Source organism: Carlito syrichta, unplaced genomic scaffold (genome assembly GCF_000164805.1).
Source record: "Carlito syrichta isolate Samal-C Ts95f unplaced genomic scaffold, Tarsius_syrichta-2.0.1 Scaffold314290, whole genome shotgun sequence".
NCBI lineage: Eukaryota > Metazoa > Chordata > Mammalia > Primates > Tarsiidae > Carlito > Carlito syrichta.
The window spans coordinates 637,931-660,087 of NW_007258386.1; the positions used below are offsets into that span (position 1 = coordinate 637,931).

The following is a 22,157-nucleotide window of genomic DNA, read 5'->3' on the forward strand; positions in this document are numbered from 1 at the left end:
AGAAGTCTCAGATATCAACAATGGTCTTGTGACTAACTGGAGAAATCACAACTGTGATAGCTTTGTATATTTTCTCTTGTTTATATTTTGTGTTTATTTGTGTATATGCTATTTTCTTCTCTCTTATAAGAAGGAACTACTGTTATAAATTGATGAGATTAACTCTATAATACATCTCTTGGTAACAGTTCAGTCAGTGGAACTTTGATTTGAGGAGTGATAAAAGTAACCAGCAATGAACACAATAACTGTCAGGACTAAGCATGCCGCATGTCCTCGTTTTAGGGAAGGGTGAGAGCTTTTCTATCATGTAATGTAGCTGTGTCTTGTTAGATCGGAACATTAAGAGTTGTTTCATAGCCGGGCTCGGTGGCTCAGCCTGTAATCCCGCGCCTTTGGGAGGCTGAGGTGAGTGGACTGACTGAGCCCGCAGGTTCGAGACCCACCTGGGCAGCGAGACCTCATCTCTACAATAAATCAAAAAATCAGCCGGGCGTGGTAGCGCATGCCTGTAGTTCCGACTACTTGGAAGGCTGAGGCGGAAGGATCACCGGAGCCCAGCAGGTCGAGGTTGCGGTGGCCGGGAGCGGCCACTGCACTCCAGTCTGGGCGACAGAGTGAGACTCCAACTCAAAAAAAAAGAGTTGTTTCATTATTATATGTGAGTTCAAATGCATGTTCAGAGGTGTATATGGAAACCAAGTAGCCAGAAGTTTAGCCTGTGCTAACAATTAATGTACTGCCTCTCTGCTCCAAATCTACTTTTCATTGGTGCCCTGCATTTGATAATGAAGTTGGATTCTATAAACATTTCTCCCTAGCCGGTGGGCATGATATTAAGCTTAGTAAAGGACAGAGGAAGAAGGGGTTTCTCTTCCTGGTTACAGTGTGCTTTACCATCTTCTTGCTTCCATGGTGCTCTGCTGGCATGTGGAACATGCAATGGTGTTCACTCCAGCAAGTTTTAGTGGGCACTCCCATGGGGTACCTTTCCAGGCAAGTTCTGCCAGTGCCTCCAACAGGTGACTCACTAGCCACCCCAGTGCAGCTTTCTGCTTACCTACCTTGACCCACAGCAGCTCAGCAAACATCTTTACTAATGAGTGGAGACCTTCTCCCAAGATATGAGGGCAGAGGGCACTCTCCCAAATTTGTTCTTTCCTTAATGTACTCTGCCTCAGCCCTAGGAGTAGTAACTGTTCCCAATATCTGCCACTCCTGTATTCTTTAGAATTCTCTTTACTTCTCAGTGGTAAATTCTGTTAAAATTACGGGGTGGCTTCTGTCTCCTGACTGGACCCTGTCTGTTACAAATAATGGCCATTAAAAACTGAGATAGTATAAGTCTACATAATAGGAAAAAGCAGGGGGAGGGGGAAATGACAGATGTTTAACCCCCCCCAAAATAAACCAGAAGCTAACCACATGTTAATCTCTAAATGTTTAAAAATCTGTCACAAGCCAGGCTCGGTGGCTCAGCCTGTAATCCTGTGCCTTTGGGAGGCTGAGGTGAATGGATTGCCTGAGCCCACGGGTTCAAGACCCACCTGGGCAGCAAGACCTCATCTCTACAATAAATCAAAAAATCAGCCGGGCGTGAAGTATATGCCTGTAATTCTGGCTACTCAGAAGGCTGAGGCACAAGGATTGCTGGAGCCTAGCAGGCGAAGCTGCGGTGGCTGGGAGCAGCCACTGCACTGCAGTCTGGGCGACCGAGTGAGACTCCAACTCAAAAACAAACAACAACAACAAAAAAAAAACCACAAATAAAAATCTATCACAAAAGAGAACATACTGCATCCTTGTTGCTTAGCACTAACAGCAGCAGCAGCAATAGCAGAATGCCTCTGTTATTTTAGACAGAAAAACTGAAGACTAGAAATATTAGCTCATTAACTGAAAAGCAAAACTCTTGGTCAGGCACAGTGGCTCATTCCTGTAATCCCAGCACACTGGGAGGCTAAGGCCGGAGGACTGTTTGAGACCAGCATAGGCAACATAGTGAGACATGTCTCCACAAAAAAATAATTAGCTAGGTGTGGTGGCACGGGGCTGTAGTCCCAGCTACTTGGGAAGCTGAGGTGGGAGGATCGCTTGAGCCCAGGAGCTCAAGGCTGCAGTGAGCCATGACCGTGCCACTGCACTCTAGCCTGGTGGCAGAGTGAGACCCCAACTCAAAAAAAAACAAAAAGCAAAACTTTCCAATGATGACCTCTAAGGAATAAAGCTTTGGATCATCTCATTTCATTGTAAACTGCTGAAAATTCATCACAAAAACCTTTGTCCAGTTAATTTTCTTGTAAGAAACAAAACAAAAGCTCTTCTTCAGCCTGCCTGGAGTCCAGTTTTAAAGTTTCACCTCCAGTTTTGTCCTCAAGAAACAGAGCATTTCTGTTTCACAATAAACCAGATATGCTCTAGTTACATTCAATTAAAATACTGTTACACAACCAATTAAGTAGGAAAAGGGGCTGATGGTCAAACAGATAATGATTTATTACTAAAAGAATATGCTGGGTTGAACTGTAAGGACTTTCTATGTGGACATTAATTGCCATCCTAATATCATCAAGCAATGTTTACATATGTGCATTGCCCTCTGCAAGTGGACCAACAAACAAATCCACAAGATACCTAACACACAAAAGACTGCTTTAATTCTGAAGAGGTCTGTAATATATACAATGATTAATTTGAAAATCATCTTTTTCTTTAAATATGAGCTAGCAGTCAAGCATGGTGGCTCATGCCTATAATCCGAGCACTTTGGGAGGCCAAGGCAGGAGGACTGCTTGAGTACAGAAGTTTAAGACCAGTCAAGGCAACACAGCAAGACTGTATCTATACAAAAAATGAAAGTAAAGCCACCGTACTCCAGGCTGGGTGACAGAGTGAAATCCCCAACTAAAACAAAAAACAAAACCCTAACATTTATTTATTTCTACTATTTAAACCATCTTTAAGTGTACAATTCAGTGGTAGTTAAGTACATTCACATTGCTGTACAAGCATCCATGTCTAGAACTTGTTTATTTTGCAGAATAGAAACTCTGTGCTCATTAAACAACAACCCATTTTCTTCCAGGCCCTGGGAACCACCATTCTACTTTCTTTCCTATGAATTTGACTACTCTAGGTGGCACATATAGTAAGTGGAATCATACAGTATTTTGTTTTTGTGATTGGCTTTTTTCACCTAGCATAGCATCTTTAAGGCGTATCCATGTTGTAACACATATTAAAATAATTTCCTTCCTTTCTATGGATGAATAACATTCCATTCTATGGCTGTACCACCTGTGTTTATTCATTCAAGTGCTGATAGGACACTTGGGTTGCTTCCACCTTTTAGCTACTGTGATTAATGCTGCTATAAAACATGAGTGTACAAATAACCGTTTGAGTCCCTGCTTTCAATTCCTTTGGTTATATACCCAAAAATCCAATTGCTAGATCATATTCTATTTTTATTTTGGGGAATCACCATAATGTTTTCCATAGCAGTTTCATCATTTTACATTCCTACAAGCAGTGTACAAGTGTTCCAACTTTTTCACATCCTTGTGAACACTTGTTAATTTCTGTTCCTGTTTTTATACTAGCCATCCTAATGAGAATGAAGCGGCATCTCACTGGTTTCAATTTGCATTTCCCTAATGATTAGTGATGTTGAGCATCTTTTCAAGTGCTTTTTGGCCATTTGTATATATTCTTTGGAGAAATGTTTATTTAACTCCTCTATCCATTTTTTAATCAGGTATATATTTTGTTGCTAAGCTGATGGAGTTCCTAATATATCCTGGATTTTAACTCCTTATAAGATACATGATTTGCAAATATTTTGCCCTATTCCATGGGTTGCCTTCTTATTCTATTGAGATGCACAAAAGTTTTAAATATCAAGTAGCCCAATTGATTTATTTTTCTTTTGTTGTGTTTTTGGTGTCACATCCAAGAAAACATTGCAAAATCTAACATCATGAAGAAGCTTTTCCATGTTTTCTTTTAAGAAATTTATAGTTTTACCTATGTTTAGCTCTTTGATTCATTTTAAATTGATTTTTGAATACATTATAAAGGCCAAATTTTTACATATGGATATCCAGTTTTCCCAACACTACTTATTGAGAAGACTATCTTTTCCCATTGAATGGTCTCAGTACCTTTGTTTAAAATCATCTTAGTATGTATGGGAGGGCTTATTTCTGGGTTCTCTATTCTAAACTTAAAAAAGATTTTCCTGTTTCTCTATTGATGTTTATTTGGTCTGCTATGCTTCTCATGGTCCCGACAATTTTTACACACAATTCAATGAATTTTTGCAATGTATTCATCAGTTCTGCTTGTTAATGGCCTCCCTGACCTCTCTTCATCAATGACACTTTCTCTCCCATCAGAAAAATGTTCAATGCATTTGTACACTGCCTTTTTATTCATGGCATTATCCACATAAGCTTGGACTAATATGTCCCTGATTTCACTTCCACTCTTGCCAAATTTAACAAGAAACTTAATGTCTGTTTGTTGCTCTAATCCAAACTCTGACGTTCTTGCAATGAGAGCTCTGATGGCCATTCCAGAAAAAGAGTTCCAAAATTGCTGACGAGTGAATTAGGCACTGACTTTTGCGAATAGTTTCCCAAAGGGAGTACTTTGAAGGCGACCATAGTGATGTTCAGCAATGAGGTATGTAACACTTTTTCTAGTATGGGTTCTCGAACTTAATTGTCACACCTTGCACTACATAGCACTTTAGTAAGTCTTGAAATCACCAAGTGTGAGACTTCCAACTTTGTTCTTTTTCAAGATTGTTTTAGCTCTTCAGGGTCCCTTGAGATTCCATATGAATTATAGAATGACATTTTCTATTTCTGCAAAAAACACAGTTGGGATTTTGAGGAGAAACCATCTTTTTAAAAAAGTACTTTGCCCAGGTGTGGTGGCCCATGCCTCTAATTCCAGCACTTTAGGAGGCCAAGGCGAGAGGATAGCCTGAATCCATGAGTTCAAGACCAGCCTTGGCAACACTGCAAGACCTTGTCTCTAAAATAAATTAAAAAATTAGCCAGGCATGGTGGTTAATCCCAGCTACTCAGGAGGCTGAAGTGGAATGATCACCTGAGCACAGCAGGTTGAGGCTGCAGTAGCTGTAATCGTGCTACTGCATGCACTCCAACCTGGGTGACACAGTGAGACTCTGACTCAAAAAAAAAAACCCCCCAAAAAAACAAAGCACTTTAAATCTTCCTACCAGGCCATGCTCGGTTGCTCAGCCTATAATCCCAGCACTTTGGGAGGCCAAGGCAAGTGGACTGCCTGAGCCTGCAGGTTCAAGACCAGCCCAGGTAAATTGGTGAGATCTTGTCTCTATAATAAATAAAAAATTAGCTGGGCGTGGTAGTACACCTGTAATTCCAGCTACTTGGAAGGCTGAGGTGGAAGGATTGCCGAAGTCCAGCAGGTCAACACTGGTGGCCGTGAGTGTGCAGTGGTACTCCAGCCTGGGCAAGGGAGTGAGACTCCAACACAAAATAAACAAATAAACAAATCTTCCTACCAGTGATTAACATTTCAATTGCTGTTTTTAGAGGCCGCTAGAAGCTCATGGTTGTAGTAATCATTTGTGCCCATACTTCTTTTCCACACCCCAATATTTTTCACAAGTAATTAATCCTTGAACATTGTAAAAAGCAGGTAAAATATATTATTCAGACTAATCCCTAAAAATATTAAGAGCCTCAACATATAGGAAGTAAAAACTTACAGAACTTAAAGAATGGACTATTCAACAATAATTGTGGGAGAGTATAATACCCTACTTTTAGTAATGACTAGAACAACTAGACAGAACACCAACAAGGAACCAGAAGACCTAAACAACACTATAAACCAATTACCTAACAGACATATTGTAGAACATTCCACCCAATAACAACAGAATATACATTCTTCTCCAGGACAGATCATATGTTAGGCTATAAAACAAGCCTTGATATAATGAAAATGATTGAAATCATACAAAGTATGTTCTCCAACCACAATGGGATGTAATTAGAAAGCAACAACAACAAAAAACCTGGAAATTCACAAATATGTAGAAAGTAACACACTCCTAAATAACCAATGGGTCAAAGAAATCACACACAAAATAATTAGGAAACTGGCGGGGCTCAGTGGCTCAGCCTATAATCCCAGCACTTTGGGAGGCTGAGGCAAGTGGATTGCCAGAGCCCGTGAGTTCACGACCAGCCTGGGCAAGTTGGCGAGACCTTGTCTCTACAATAAATAAAAAATTAGCCAGGCATGGTAGTGTGTGCCTGTAGTTCCAGCTACTTGGAAGGCTGAGGTGGAAGGATCACCACAGCCTAGCAAGTCGACGCTGGGGTGGTTGTGAGCATGCCACTCACTGCACTCCAGCCTGGGCGATGGAGTGAGACTCTAACACACACACACAAAAAAAGGAAATACTTTCAGATGAATGAAAATAAAAACAAATATTATAAAACATACCATCCACATCTAGCTAAAGCAATTGATAAAAGGAAAATTCATAGCTGTAAATGCCTATATTAAAAGAAAAAATTCACAAATCAGTAACATAATTTTAAAAACTAGAAAAAGAAGCCGGGCTCGGTGGCTCAGCCTGTAATCCTGCGCCTTTCGGAGGCTGAGGTGAGTGTATTGCCTGAGCCTGCGGGTTCGAGACCCGCCTGGGCCTCATCTCTACAATAAATCAAAAAATCAGCCGGGCGTGGTAGCGCGCGCCTGTAGTTCCAGCTACTCGGAAGGCTGAGGCAGAAGGATCGCCGGAGCCCAGCAGGTCGAGGCTGCGGTGGCCGGGAGCAGCCACTGCACTCCAGTCTGGGCGACAGAGTGAGACTCCAACTCAAAAAAAACCCTAGAAAAAGAGAAAATGAAACCCAAAATAAACAAAAAGAAGGAACCAATAAAGATGTAAGTGGAAATAAATGAAATCTAAGAGAGAACATACACAAAACTCATCTAAACCAAAACTTGCCTCTGAAAAAAAAATTGACAGATCTTATACTAGACTTATGAGGAAAAAAGGATAGGACTCAAATTACTAAAGTCAGAAATGAAAGAGGAGATATCACCACAAATCTTACAAAATATAAGGTTTATAAGGGAATACTAAGAACAACTACATGCCAACAAATTATATAGCCTAGATAACATTGGCAAATTTCTAGAAATATTAAAACTATTAAAATTGACTCAAGAAGAAAACGTTAGAATGGCAAATTCCAAAACTAACCTCTGTGGCTAGTCCTACAGTTTCTGACATTAAGCTCAAAATTCATGCGATAATAGATGGAATTCCTTCAAATTTTCCTGTACAGAGTTTAAGGATCTCATCCTCAATGGTAAGGCAAGCAGACAAATCTTATGTTAACAGAATCTTGCTTTGAATTAACCTCTTGATTAACTGAACATTTTTTGTGCCCCCACCTCACACTGCTAAGTTCATTAATTCTAGCTATTGCTGTAGTATCCAGCTGCACAAAAGTGTGATTTGACAGCATTTTATATCAACCAAACCAGGCTTTTCCACCCAACACCTTCTCTGACACCAAGACACAAGACGTTTGCAGTTTGGCACATGCCAAGTGCAAATCCATAAGTACAAGAGTATTTAACTAATGAGAGATGGTAAATGGTGAATAAATGTTACTAACTCTATAACTAAGGTGCTCAGGTAGGGAATTCTGAGGGACATTCTACTACACAGTTCCTCACAAGATCCCAAGAGAATTAAGCCCCTTTACCCACAGCAGTGACAGGTTAGAAACATTTTGCTGTTATTTTTCTTTTTCCTTTTTTCCAATTTCACTTTTCCCTTTATCCCACTCTTGTTCCCTGGGATCACTTCCCCAAATTAACTACCTATATGCAAAGCTCTTGCCTCAGCTTGAATTTTCTCCCAGAAAGTATAGCTTAAGAAAGGTTTTAAAATGGGCCTTTAACGATCTATTCCTTCCAACTGCCTTTCTGAGGAGTAGTTAGCACATAAAAAAATCCACTTTGAGATGGGCTCGGTGGCTCAGCCTGTAATCCCATGCCTTTGGGAGGCTGAGGTGAGTGGACTGCCTGAGCCCGCGGGTTTGAGACCCGCCTGGGCAGCAAGACCTCATCTCTACAATAATTCAAAAAATCAGCTGGGCGTAGTAGTGCATGCCTGTAATTCCAGCTACTCGGAAGGCTGAGGCGGAAGGATTGCCGGAGCTCAGCAGGTGAGGCTGCGGTAGCCGGGAGCGGCCAATGCACTCCAGTCTGGGCGACAGAGTGAGACTCCAACTCAAAAAAAAAAAAAAAATCCACTTTGGCATGACGCATTGTGGTAGAAAGATCATAGGGCTTCTTTTCAGACTAGTTCCACTTCAAGCTCTATTAAGCTCACTTCAACCTTATCAAATGAAAAATGGATATACATTCATATGTCACTTAACAGAGACACATTCTGAAAAATGTGTTAAGTGATTTTTGTCACTGTGAAACATTACTGATTGTACTTACACAAATCTAGATGGTATAGCCAGCTACACATCACACTACATGGCACATAGCTTATTGATTCTAGGTTATGAAACTGTACAGCATGTTACTGTACAGAATGCAATACAATGTTATTTGTATATCTAAATGTAGAAAAGGCACAGTAAAAATATATTATAATCTTATGGAATCACCACGATATACAGTCTGTCGTTGCCCAAAACATTATACAGTGCATGACTGTCCTGTTATATATTCAAAGAGTTTTACAAACTCTGTGTTATACAAATGACAATGAACTGTATTAATAAAATTTATTCATATCAGATGGAAAAATCTGTTCAAGTCTATAAGAATGTAAAAATACAAGATCAAGTACAGTAACTATATGAGAATGTTAGTAGCTCTGTGAGCAAAATGTTCTGGTCTCTGATAATGTGTGGCTCTATAATACTTTATATTTTCATGAGAGGAGAACATATTCATATATTACTCATAGAATTATAAACAAGTTAAATAAAATAGAAACTATTCTATATCTATATATGACTTTTGGCACAGTGTAGAGTTTCATTCCATAAAAAGAAGCAAGTTATATAAACAAAGTTATGGTTAAAAAATATACATTACAATTATAGTTTCACTTCAAGCTCAAAAAGCCATTCTCTCTTATTTAATGCAAAACACCAATAGAAACTGAAATCAAATGGCTTATAGTATAATTAAATGTTTTGCTTAGAAAAAGGTTCTAAAGTTCAATCCATGAGTTAATTTTAAAGAAGTCCTGAATACTCTATAAGAAAATATAACATCTTATGTATTAGTATATGTGGACTTTTCTGAGGAGAAATTCTTTATCTTCACTAGAAATACACGTACCAAAAAATACTTTAAGAAACATTAGATACCAGTAGTTTCCTGATGTGTCTCCAACATGCAACTCATATCCGGAAAATGAAAGAACTAAAGCTTTGTTTCAGGATTTTGGCAGGGAGAATATCTTGCCATGCCTATATCTGGGAATATAATATGCAGCTTTATGTTTGGGCTTCATTTATGAGTCATGATGTCAATTTACGGGCTGGTTTAAAAAGCTTTTCGGAAACTCTAACACACCACAGAACTATTTATCTTTACGATTTCACATTTTTGACAATTTTGAATTTTTTCTGATGTTAAATCCTTTGCATCCTATTCTATGAGAAAGTGATGAAGTACATAGAATACCTTCTGTGTCATGACACTCTAAAAGAGTAGATTTACTGTTTCATCTATGGTATGACTTTAGGGATTGGCATCATATCACATACAGAACAGTTATCACAATAATGAACCATTGGCCTACTCTGATCACAATGGAAAAGTCAGTAACAGTGCCATTTGCGGAGCACTAGTGCAATGCTCTAGCCCAGACACTGCAAATAATAGTAATCTACCTCCATGGTAGCACAGATTTATTCCACAGATAACTGTAGTTAAGTCTTGTTAAGCCTTCACCGTAATGAGAAAAACATCAACATAAAATTGAAGATAATGCAGTTTTATACATGACTTAGGAATGAAACTTACCCTCTGCCTGCCGCACCGGTCTGGTGTCTTTGACTAGAACACAACACCCTCTAGCCTCCCAGGCCCATCATATTATCAAGTTAACAAGGAGGAAGACTCCAAATGTACCCAGGTTTCATCTCTCATCAGGGATCAGCATGCTAACAAAATTGCAAAACTCGCCTCCATCACTAAAATCTTTATAGGGAACCTGTGAGAAAGTCAGGACCGCAAACTATTGTTTATAGTATTTAAAATCTTGGGCTTCAAACATAAAAATAGATTACTGAGCTGTCTTTTCTTTTCTTTTCTTTTTTTTGAGTTGGAGTCTCACTCGGTCGCCCAGACTGGAGTGCAGTGGCCACTCCCGGCCACCGCAGCCTCGACCTGTTGGGCTCTGGTGATCCTTCCGCCTCAGCCTTCTGAGTAGCAGGAACTACAGGTGCGCGCTACCACGTCCGGCTGATTTTTTATTTTTATTGTAGAGATGAAGTCTCGCCAAGTTGGCCAGGCAGGTCTCGAACCCGCAGGCTCAGGCAATTCACTCACCTCAGCCTCCCAAGGCGCGGGATTACAGACTAAAGCCACCAAGCCCGGCTCTGTCTTTTCTTTTTTCCACTCTATTGCTCAGGATACAGTGCAGTGGCATTCACCACAGCTTTGATCTCCTGGGCTCAGGCAATTCTTCCACCCTAGCCTACAGAACAGTTGGGATTACAGGTTCCCATCACCATGCCCAGCTAATTTTTTTTTCTTTTTGGGGGGTAGAGATGAAGTCTTGCTATGTTGCCCAGCCTCAAGTAATCTTCCAGCCTCAGCCTTCCAAAGTGTTGGGATTATAGGTATGAGCCATTGCACTGGGTAGTGAGTTGTCTTAATAAAAGGAAACCTGGCTAGGTGTCGTGGCTCACGCCTGTAATCCTATCACTTGGGGAGGCCGAGGCAGAAGGACTGCTTGAGGCCAGGAATTTAAGACCAGCCTGGGCAACATAGCAAGACCTCATCTGTACAAAAAATAGAAAAATTTGCCGGGCATGGTAGCCTGGTCGGCAGTACCAGTTATTCAGGAAGCTGAAGTGGAAGGGTTGCCTGAGTCCAGGAGAACAAGGCTGCAGTAAGTCATGATCATGCCACTGTACTCCAGCCGGGGTGACAGAGAGAGATCACAACTCAAAATAAAAATAAAAAATAAAATAAAAAGAAACCTAAAACCACTAAATTGCACTTTCATAATAAAAACAAATATTTGCCAAGCTTAAAAAGCTCTTTATGCCATGTAAATAACTTAGACATAGAATCTTTTCACTGTCTTGATTCTACCAACATTTTGCATGTGCAACCTTATCTATCATAAAAAAACACTGACCAAGAATGGCTAGAGTTTTTCCCAGATACAGTCTACTCAATTATCAAATAATAAAGTTATAAAATCAGGTGTTATTGAATGGAACAAATTTTATTTGGTAATCTAAGAGGAACTTCAGGAAGATTGTGAATGTGAATTTTAATGGGACTAAACGAAATACAGTATTAGAAAGTATCTAACAAGAATTGATACACCATGGAAACAGTCTTCTGGAATAACTTCTTACTGCCACTCTGTCAGGTATTTTTCTCACCAGATGCTATGAAATAGCAATAGTCATTTGAGCTTCTTAATTCTCATAATTTCTGGGTCAAAGGGAATTTACAATAAGAATAAAAAATCAACAAGGTAATCTTTTCAAATGAAAGTGTTTGGAAAAAACTAAAAAGTCCATACAATTAAGAAATTATTGTGGGTGGGATTAGAAGCTATATTAGGCCCAGAACTTGGGCCTCAAGACCATTTACCAAACTTGTGTCTTAGTCACATTATAGTTCAATAAATAAGACCCCAACCAAAATCCAGTCCATAAGGTATTAATGTAAGATGTTTATTAGTGTAATTTATTTAGCACAATAACCACATGAAAATGTCCCAATATACAAACTGTTGAAGTCTAAAGTCACAAAAAATACAATTAGGTATATGAAGGAAGTTATAAAAATATGTAAAAACAAAGTTCTACATCTTCAACAATGGGCCAAAAAGGGGGAAAAAATAGAGAAAGAACACATGAAAAACATCACATTTCAACAAAGCAGCCCTGACCAGTCTGGCTGCCTCACCAGTGAGACACTGGGTCACTTAGGTGTGACCATTATGGCAACACAGCATTTCATTGTGGTACTGGCTACTTTATATGAACCTATATCTGAAACATTACATTTATTTCTTTCAAAATAAAATAACCAAGTGAAATGGATGAAGCTAACAATATATACCAAATTTCACTAGTTATTAGTAGAAAATTTCAACAATTCCTTAAGTTCAAAGAGAAAGTATATTTGAAAAAAAATTCAAACAAAAATAAACATAACCAAATGGAAATAGGAAATAAACGTTTAAAAAATGCCAATTATGAAATGTGAGTATATGAAACAGAGAGTAGTAGCCAGACTCCTCCAACCTACCTGCAACTTAGACAAGCTACAGAACTGAAGTGGTTAGAAATAACAGAAAGATGCCTAATATGTATTTTAAAAGGCCAGTACTACCAGTTTTAAAGTTCCCTGGCCAAAACAAGCCCCCAGATTGATATAATAACAACAGCACACCCAGGGGGAAAGAGTTCTGTTTTATTTTATGGTAAGCTCTCCTATGGTAAGGGTTTTCTTATTTTATCAACTACTTAGAAAATAAGCATAACCTCTCCTCTATAAAACACACCTCCCTCAAGCATCTTCTGTCCCGAACCCAGAAAAGGAATTCTTGGCAGACAGAACAGCCCCTGTGACCAGATCTCTGTATAAGAGGGAATGCTTCCTAAATTTCAAAAGTCACTACAGAGACTCAGTTTAAACTGTCATGATATTCTGATTTTATCACCTCAAAAGGAGTTTTGTGTCAGAGGATCTAAAACAACATATATCTCAAAATCTTCCTCAGAACATGATGCCAATTATTTCCTTTAATCTGGAAAAGTCATTATCTTTGAGGTTATAAAAACCTGCATAACTGCTAACATAATAGAAAATATAAGTATTTCACATTCCAGATCTTAAATCAGAACCCCTCTAAGATTTCAAAACATGGTCCATGTTTTCTTTCATATTTCTAAAAATTCGATCAAAGTTTATTACTGTACAGGTTATACAGCACTTATCATAGATGTTTTTATATTTTTTTAAGCTACTAATGTGAAAAAATGAGGAATGAGAATAATAAAGTCCCACTGAAACAATCTTCAGAGTATGTGAACATAAATGCTAACATTCATGGTAAATGACTTTATACACAGGTCTTCATATGTGATTCACTATACCACTGGCATGCTGCATAAAAGACACTTCCAAAATTCAAAAAGAGATTCTACTCCTAAGCAAAGTTTGAGTCTAATCAGATAATCATTTCATTAGAAACCTGCTAAATTGGTTGTGGTTCTTAAATGTATTGCAATTTAGTTTCATTCTGGTGCCGTTTCAGAAACTTTTTAAGCTGCATCAACATCCCAATATTCTATCAATACAGTACTCAAGAACTAAGACTTATTTCCATTTTCTTCCACTTCCTAATTCTTATTTTAATAGCTCATGATCATGTTCAAAAAGTAACTGGTTATAAAATTTCACATACAATAACAGGGTTGTCAAAATTTCAGGAGAATCTATGTCTAGACAAACAGACCATAATTTCGTAATAAAAACAATTTTGGCCCAACTTGCAAATAACAAAAGATTATTTAACTTGGAGAAATACTTTTCAAGGTTTAAGCAGAGCTACTCTAAATTTGAAAACCTAAAGTTTAAATAGCTATCATTATTCAGATTTTAGTAAGGTGGAAAGAAATACAAGTAGCCTGAAATATTAACCTTCTCTAAAAGCAAGCCACAGAGGGAGAAAGGAGAGAGAGGAAAAGGAAATTCACTGCAGTACTGGTGGCCTCAACCCCTTTATGAAAGCACATGTTCTCAACTGGTGTCATAACGTCCTGATTCATGTTGAAAATTTGAAAACCAAATGAAAAATGCTTAAATCAAAGGAAAAAGTGAGATTGAATTAAATAATAAAACGTATTTTAAAAGAGAACCAGAAATAAAAGACATTAGATGACCTTTATAAAAATACTAACATTGAAAAAGATTCATCTTGCACTGTGTGCTCACAAAGGGAAATGAGGGTCCATCAAGCCCTGCAGAGCACAAGAAGAAGCAGGTGGTTTGCTCAGGCATCAGCAGAAATAGGCCCCGAAGAACTACCCTCAGTTTCTTCTACACCGTGTCCAGGAAGGAAAAGCAAAGCTCTGCAAAATGCTGAAGGTTTTAGAAGTGTAACGGTGCTTAGGAAAGATCACTAGTCTGGTGTTGCAGCAGCCCCAGTGTTGAGAGACTTCTAGGCTAGGCTTCTAGGAGAAGAAAAATAGAAAGGGAGGAAGAAGCAGGAAGGGGAAGGAAAGGGCAGAAAAGCACAGGTCATTAGTAAACAGCAAGTTCAACATAACAAGATGCTCATAAACCCTTTATATGCTATTCATGGAGCTGGTTTGCTCTCAGGACTACAGATACCATTCTAAGAGAAACAGAAAAGGAATTTTCAAATGGTACTGAGTTAGATGCTCCCATTAGTGATGGCCAAATTAGAATGAAGTTACATGCTCCAAAAACATGCACTCTTTACCCCCTCCCTCTTACCTCCCTCTCCCAATGAAACATGCATATTTTCTGTAAAGTACCTGCTTTAATACAGTTAAGAGGTCAAATTCAGAACCCAAACAGTCCAGGTTTGCAAACTATATTCTAAGAATAAAGAAGTATCCAAGAACAGGAAGACCTACTCTCACAAGGTTAATGGGTAGTTGTTCATCAAGAGCTGGGTCTTGTCACCCGGGAACTAAGTCTTGAAACAGGGCCAGGCTATATGTTTTCCCTCCTCTCTCCACTATTAAGATGTGGTAGTGGGGAGCAACTGCTACACAGAGTCTGAGTCTCTTCTGGTCAGACCTGACATCCTGCTGAAGAAACCTACTCTAGTTTTGGTAGTTGTTTCCTTTGTGGAAGAAAAGGGTATCCACTCTTCCAAATGCATAATCAAATTGATCCCCTCCAGTCCGTCCTTTCCATGGCACTGCCTACTTGCTAAAGAAAGCTGAATTTACAAATGTTTAATAAATTAACTTCAAGATTCTTCTTTATCACAGGAATATTTGCCAAAATGTTTTCCGTGTGTGTGTGTGTGTGTGTGTGTGTGTGTGTGTGTGTGTGTGTGTGTGTTGGAGTCTTACTCTGTTACCCAGGCCGGAGTGCAATAGCACACTCATAGCTACCATAGCCTTGACCTTCTGGGTTCAGGTGATCCTCTGCTTCAGGCTTCCAAGTAGCTGGAACTACAGGCGTGCACCACCACGCCTGGCTAATTTTTTTTATTTATTGTAGAGACAAGGTCTCACCATGTCCCGGGCTGGTCTTGAACCTATGGGCTCAGGCAATCCTCTTGCCTCCACCTCCCAAAGTGCTGGGATTACAGGTGTGAGCCACTGCGCCCAACCTAAATGTTTTCTTAAAACTAAATCACAGAGACAATTTTGCTTTCACAGCAGGCACAAAATCAGTCAATATTACATATGACTGGGCTTATCACAAAAATGCCAGTTCACGCAACTGTAAGATAAAGTAACACTTCTAGTTGTTTCTAGCTTCTAAAGTAAAGAATACCTAAATTATGAGTTGCTAATAAAGATATTAATGTGCCTGCATAAAAACTAACATTCACAACAAATACAACCTAGTCATCAAAAATCTGAAGTGTAAAGATATATTCAACATTTCTTAAGGTCACAGAATGAAGAATAAATCCTAGAATAACTGTTATTGCTAACCAAAGCCTTTATGGAAGCCTTAGAAACTGAGAAATCCTGTGGTGGGTCACACAGCTGAAGTATACATGCAAGAAGAGAAACAGAAACAGTACATGTCTAGTGCTTGCCTCTGCTGCAGTAATGTGAGGCAAATGTTATGTCCTAGTTAAGAGCACACTCTGCTGCAGAAGACAATGTGCTTGATCATTACAAGTCAACACATTTGGGTCAACAGTGTCAGCCTGATCACAACTGCAAATTAAGTGCAGTTATTTATAAAAATTCTACACATGACTCTCACATCAGCTACCTAATAAAAGATTTATATAGCACATCCCTGTGGACTCCTGTTACTGCTTTGAGAATCTGGTTCCCTAAAAAGACACAGGGGCAGGGAGTTGGTGCTGGTTATGAGGCGGGAACCCACAGGAACTCAGTGCTAATTGACAGACTATCAGAGCCCTGGTAATGGGCGAGGAGTTAAGTTAGTGACAGATTTCAAAAGTAACCAAGGGAAAGATAAGACTGGGGGAAAAAGAGAAAGGAAAGAACTTGTAATTTGTTGCTCACAGGTTTCCTAACACTGAGCTGTGGAAAGAAAACTAAGCACAATGTGCATTCAGGGAAGAGACCTGTTTAAAGAGCTGTGGTAACCAAATACCTCCCATGTGACATATTTTCATGAGGGTTATTCTTTATCTAGAAGAGGATTTTGAAGACCCTCCAACTCCTGTGTGGTACAGCTCCAACCAACATTCAAGGAATATCAAAGGAAACTCATTCTTCTCTTTTCCATTGTTGGAGGTAGGTTTAAATACATCCAACAAGAACAATACACTCAGAAATAATGCATACACTTCCACTAATAATCCTTCTCAAAGGAGTTTACCAAGGTATTCACTGGACTGTTTCACCCACATATTTGGAGAAGCCTGGGACCCACTTACCTGTAGCATCGTTCCCTTCTATTCCGTGATCACCGTTGGCTAGGACTGTTGATTTAGAAGATGAAGTATCTGCAACAATGGACAGATAGAAAAATGAAAGACGATCCAACTACTGTCTTACTAACAGAATTTTCATCACTCTTCCTAGCATTCACTTATAGCAATTAAAAACAGTCCAAAATTGGGAAGCCAAGGTGAGAGGATTGCATGAGCCCGCGGGTTTGAGACCAGCCTGGACAACTTGGTAAAACCTCATCTCTACCATAAATAAAAAAATCAGCCAGGCATGGTGGTACATGCCTGTAGTTCCAGCTACTTGGAAGGCTGAACGGAAGGATCACCAGTCTCGAACCCGCAGGCTCAGGCAATCCACTCACCTCAGCCTCCCAAAGTGCAGGATTACAGGCTGAGCCACAGAACCCAGCATCATTTTCTTAACTGTATCTTTCAAAGAGCAAAACTCTTACATTTTGATGATGTCAAATTTATCACAGTTTCTTTCATGGATCATGCTTTTGATGAAGTATCTAAGAAGTATTTGCCTGACCCAAGATCACAAGATTTTTTCCTCATATTTTCCTCTATAAGTTTTATGGCTTTCATATTTTGGTTTCACATTGAGGCCTATGACCAAAAAAAAAATTTTTTTTTTTTGGCCAGGAGCGGTGGCTCACGCCTATAATTCCAGCACTTTGAGAGGCAGGAGGCGAGAGGATTGCCTGAGTCCAGGGGTTCGAGACCAGCCTGAGCAACATGGCGAGACCGCCTCTCTATGATCAATCAAAAAATTAGCCGTGCATGGTGGCACATGCCTGTGGTTCCAGCTACTTGGAAGGTTGAGGAGGAAGGATCACCTGAGCCTAGCAGGTCGAGGCTGCAGTGGCCATGAGTGTGTCAAAAAATTTTTTTGAGTCATGGTCTCATTCTGTTGCCCAAGCTGTAGCCCAGACTGGAGTGCAGTGGCATGTTCCCGGCCACCGCAGCCTCGACCTGCTGGGCTCCGGCGATCTTTCCGCCTCAGCCTTCCAAGTAGCCAGAACTACAGGTGCGTACTACCACACCTGGCTAATTTTTATTTATTTATTATAGAGACAAGGTCTCGCCAAGCTGCCCAGGTGGGTCTTGAACCCGTGGGCTCCGGCAATCCACTCGCCTCGGCCTCCCAAAGTGCTGGGATTACAGGCTGAGCCACGGAGCCTAGCCTATTTTTTAATTTTTTATAAAGATGAAGTATAGCTATGTTGCCCAGGCTGGTCTCGAACTCCTGGGCTCAAGTAATCCTCCTGCCTTGGCCTCCTGAAGTACTAGGATTACAGACATGAGCCACTGCACCCGACCTTATTTTTCATTTTTTTGGATGCGGTCTCGCTATATTGCCCAGGCTAGTCTTGAACTACTGGGCTCAAGCATTCCTCTTGCCTCAGCTTAAAGAGCTGGTATTGTAGATGTGAGCCACTGCATTCGACCCTATGACACACTTTGTAAAAAAAGTATGATGTAGTTCTAGGTTTCTATTTTTATATATGGACATCTAATTGTTCCAGGATCATTTGTTGAAAAAACTATCTTTAGTCTACTGAAATGTCCTTTCATCTTTGGGGAAAAAAAAATCAACCGATGGTACTATTTTTGGGTCTATTTCTGGGCTCTCTATTCTGCTTCATTAATCTATAAGCCTAGTGGTTTTTCCAATACCCTTTTGTCTTGATTACTATATTTATATAGTAAGTCTTGAAATGAGGTAATAAAGTCTACCACTATGGGCCTTTTCCATAATTGTTCTTCCATTTCTTTGCTTTTGCATATAAATTTTACAACTAGTTGTTGATTTATTATTTTTATTAATAGAGATGGGGGGGTCTCACTATATTGCTCTGGTGTGTTCTGAACTCCTGGCCTCAAGTGGTCCTCCCACACCGGCCTTCCAAAGTGCTGGGACGACAGGCATGAATGAACTACAGTGCCCGGCCTTGGTTGCTGATTTATACAAAAAAAATCTTGATAAGATCTTATTTGCAATTGCATTGAAAACACAGATCAGTTTGGGGATGTACAACCATTTCTGAAAGGCTCTGACTATATCAAACATTTAAGCAACCTGCCTAACACTGCAACAAGTAAAAATCTAGAATATATGCTGCTAAAATATAAAATGTAAGATTTTACTTTGGAAGACAACAAATGTATGCTGCTCAACCCCTTGGTCCTCACAAAAACAAAGGCAGAAATCTTTCATGCAAACTTCTCATTTAAAAGATCATTCATTCTGTTATCTCAGAGGAACAATGAAAGAGAAAAATCTAAAAGAACATGGCAGCCCATAAAGAGATTATCAATTAGATGGAAGGAGGAAATAAAGGAATGAAAGATAACAGACTTCTATTAAATACCCACTACAAAACACACATCCTGCTAAGTCTTCACATACTGCATTTTACTTCTCTACAGAGATGCCACAAATATGCTTCTTCCTACCTCAAGAAAGAATGCATGTGTTTTAAAATCTCCTTAATTCTAAAATGCATATTACAAGAAAATAGAAAACACAAAAACGGAATACATGAGAGTGGTATGAGAATGACCACAAGAGTGGTAAAGCCTTTTGGAAGTTTGATAATAACCAGTGTCTTCTCATATACCATTTGGAAGAATATAAATTGGAACAATCTTTCTATGAGACAATTTAGCAGTCTATCAAATTCTGAAATACCCACTTAACAATCCATTTTAGGTATTTACTTCAAATACCTCTTGTATGTCGAAGACAGAAGTATATAAAAATGAATGTAAATAAAATGTTTATTATGGCCTTGTTTAGAAATAACAAATGCCCACCAACAGATTCACCATAATATTATAAAATAGTATGCTTATAAAAATAAATGAGGTAGCTCTTCATGTTACTGATATGGGAAGATGCTAGGACATAAGGAAAAAATAAAAGCCAATGTAGCATACTAGCACTATGAAAACACATACAATCAGAAAAAAATATGAAAAAACATATACTAAACACCACTGATAATTGCTAAGGAATGGAGTACAGGAAGGGGGACCACAAAGTCTTGTTACTATTGAGTGTATTACAGAATTTAAGAGTGGATAAAGAGCCGGGCATGGTAGCTCAGGCCTGTAATCCCAGCACTTTGGGAGGCTGAGGCAAGAGGATTGCCTCAGCTAAGGGTTTGAGACCAGCCTGGACAACTTGGCAAGACTTTGTCTCTACAATAAGTCAAAAAATTAGCTGGGTGTGGTGGTGCACACCTGTGGTTCCAGTTACTTAGAACTGCTGAGACAGAAGGATCAACAGAGCCCAGCAGGTCAAGGCTGCAGGGATCATGAGTGTGCCACCGCACTTCAGTATGCACAACAGAGTGAGACTCCAACTCAAAAAAAAAAGGAGTGGATAAAGATAGCAAACTGAGGCACAGTTGTCAGCCTCAACATACAACCACAAGTATTTTAAAACAGCAGAAGAGATTGTTTAAAAGGATAACATAAAAAAAAATCTAGAAATCAAGAAGGGTACCTATTCTACTGGACCAGAAATGATAAGGAACATCCAGGAAAAGGAGAGCAAACAAAGCTACGCTAAAGTAGAAACCACAGCCCAAAGGCAGCACAGGAAAGCAGAACAATGTACACATGTAGTTCTAGAAACATGGCAATTTAATCAAGAAAAACTTTAAAGCTGAAAAATGTATTACATTAGGATAAAAGTATATCTGAGACAGAGATGGAAATAAGAGTTCAAGGACTCAAAAGAAGAATTTAAATTTCTAGTGATAAAGAACAGCTTGTTCATATATTTTTAAAATAGATGATGGGAATCAAAATGCTATATATTTAGAAGAATTTGGATACATCTAAAAGAGTGATGTAACTATTTTTATGTGACAAAATAAAACATTCTTAAAATTATATATTTTACAACTAAACTTTTGCTAAAAATTTTAGATGTCAACTTAATGTATAAAGAACACAAAATTTTTCAGAATTCTTGTACAGGTGTATGAACAAAAAGTTAATATCACTACTTCAGACCAAGTGAAAAAGAATGATTGATGCATACTGACAGAAAATTTTCTGAGAAATGAATTAAAAAGAGCAAGTTTATTAAAAATTCATATGGTTTCAATTCATTTGTATGAAATTAAAGCCACTATACTTTTTATCATATGCTTATAACTACATAGACAATAGTCTTAAAAGAGCTACCCTTCTTGAGGACAGAAACAAGATTAAGTGAAAGGCAGGGGAGATTTTCACTTATTTAAATTTGCATTTTTTTAAATAAACTTTTTAAGAATAGTTTCAGACTCAGAAAAATTGTGATGGTAGCACAGAGATTCCCGTATACTCCACAGCCAGTTTCCCCTAGTGCAGTATTAACATCACACACAAGTAGGATATGTTTATCACAATAAATGAAATTTATGATTTATTAACTAGAGTCCAAAATTCATTCAGATTTGCTTGATTTTTCCCTAATGTCCATTTTCTGTTCCAGTATTCCATTCAGGACACTATGTGACATTTAGCTGTCATGTCTCTTTAGGCTCCTCCTGTCTACAGCAACACAGTTCTCAGACTTTCCTTGTTTCTGATATCATGATAGTTTTGATGAGTACTTGGCAGGTACTCTGTAGAATATCTCTCAGTTGGAATTTGTCTGATGTTTTTCTCATGATGAGACTGGGCATTGGGTTTTGGAGAAGCCCAAAGGAGTAAGTGACCTTCACATCACATGATATCAAGGGTGCATAGTATCAACATGACTTACGACTTATCACAGTTGATGGTAATTGATCACCTGACTGATAAAGTTTTTTTTGGTTTTTGTTTGTTTTTGGTGGAAGAGAGGCTAGGCTGATCAAGTATTTGGTAAACTTCTCCAACTGTAAACTTACTCTCTTCCCATTTCCGTACTGCATTCTTTGGAAGTCGCCACTAGAGTGGTGAGGCATGTGCCCCTTCTTGATAATACAAATTATCTATCTGTGGTTAATGTAGCTACCCATAAATTATTTGGAATTGTTCTGTACAGAAGATGTGTCTATTCTCTCCATTTATTTGTTTATTCAGTCCTTTATATACATTAGTATGGGCTCATAGTTATTCATTTTATATTCTGGGGTTTTAAACCAAAACTACTTCATTTACTCTGTCGCTCAAATTGTTCCAGTGTTGGTCACTGGAACTCTTTCAGTTGACTTCTCTCTCTCTCTCTCTCTCTCTCTCTCTCTCTCTCTCTCTCTCTCTCTCTCAGTTC

The 22,157-nt window shown here is 38.9% G+C and overlaps 1 protein-coding gene across 1 annotated transcript in view; it reads right to left on the minus strand.

The window, feature by feature from the left end:
• The window catches only part of MAP4 (microtubule associated protein 4), a 144,316-nt gene that overhangs the window by 89,717 nt on the left and 32,442 nt on the right, over positions 1-22,157 (minus strand). The window contains exon 3 of the mRNA XM_021719181.1: positions 16,886-16,954. Coding sequence (XP_021574856.1) covers positions 16,886-16,954 — 69 coding nt within the window. The remainder of the gene's footprint in view (positions 1-16,885; positions 16,955-22,157) is intronic.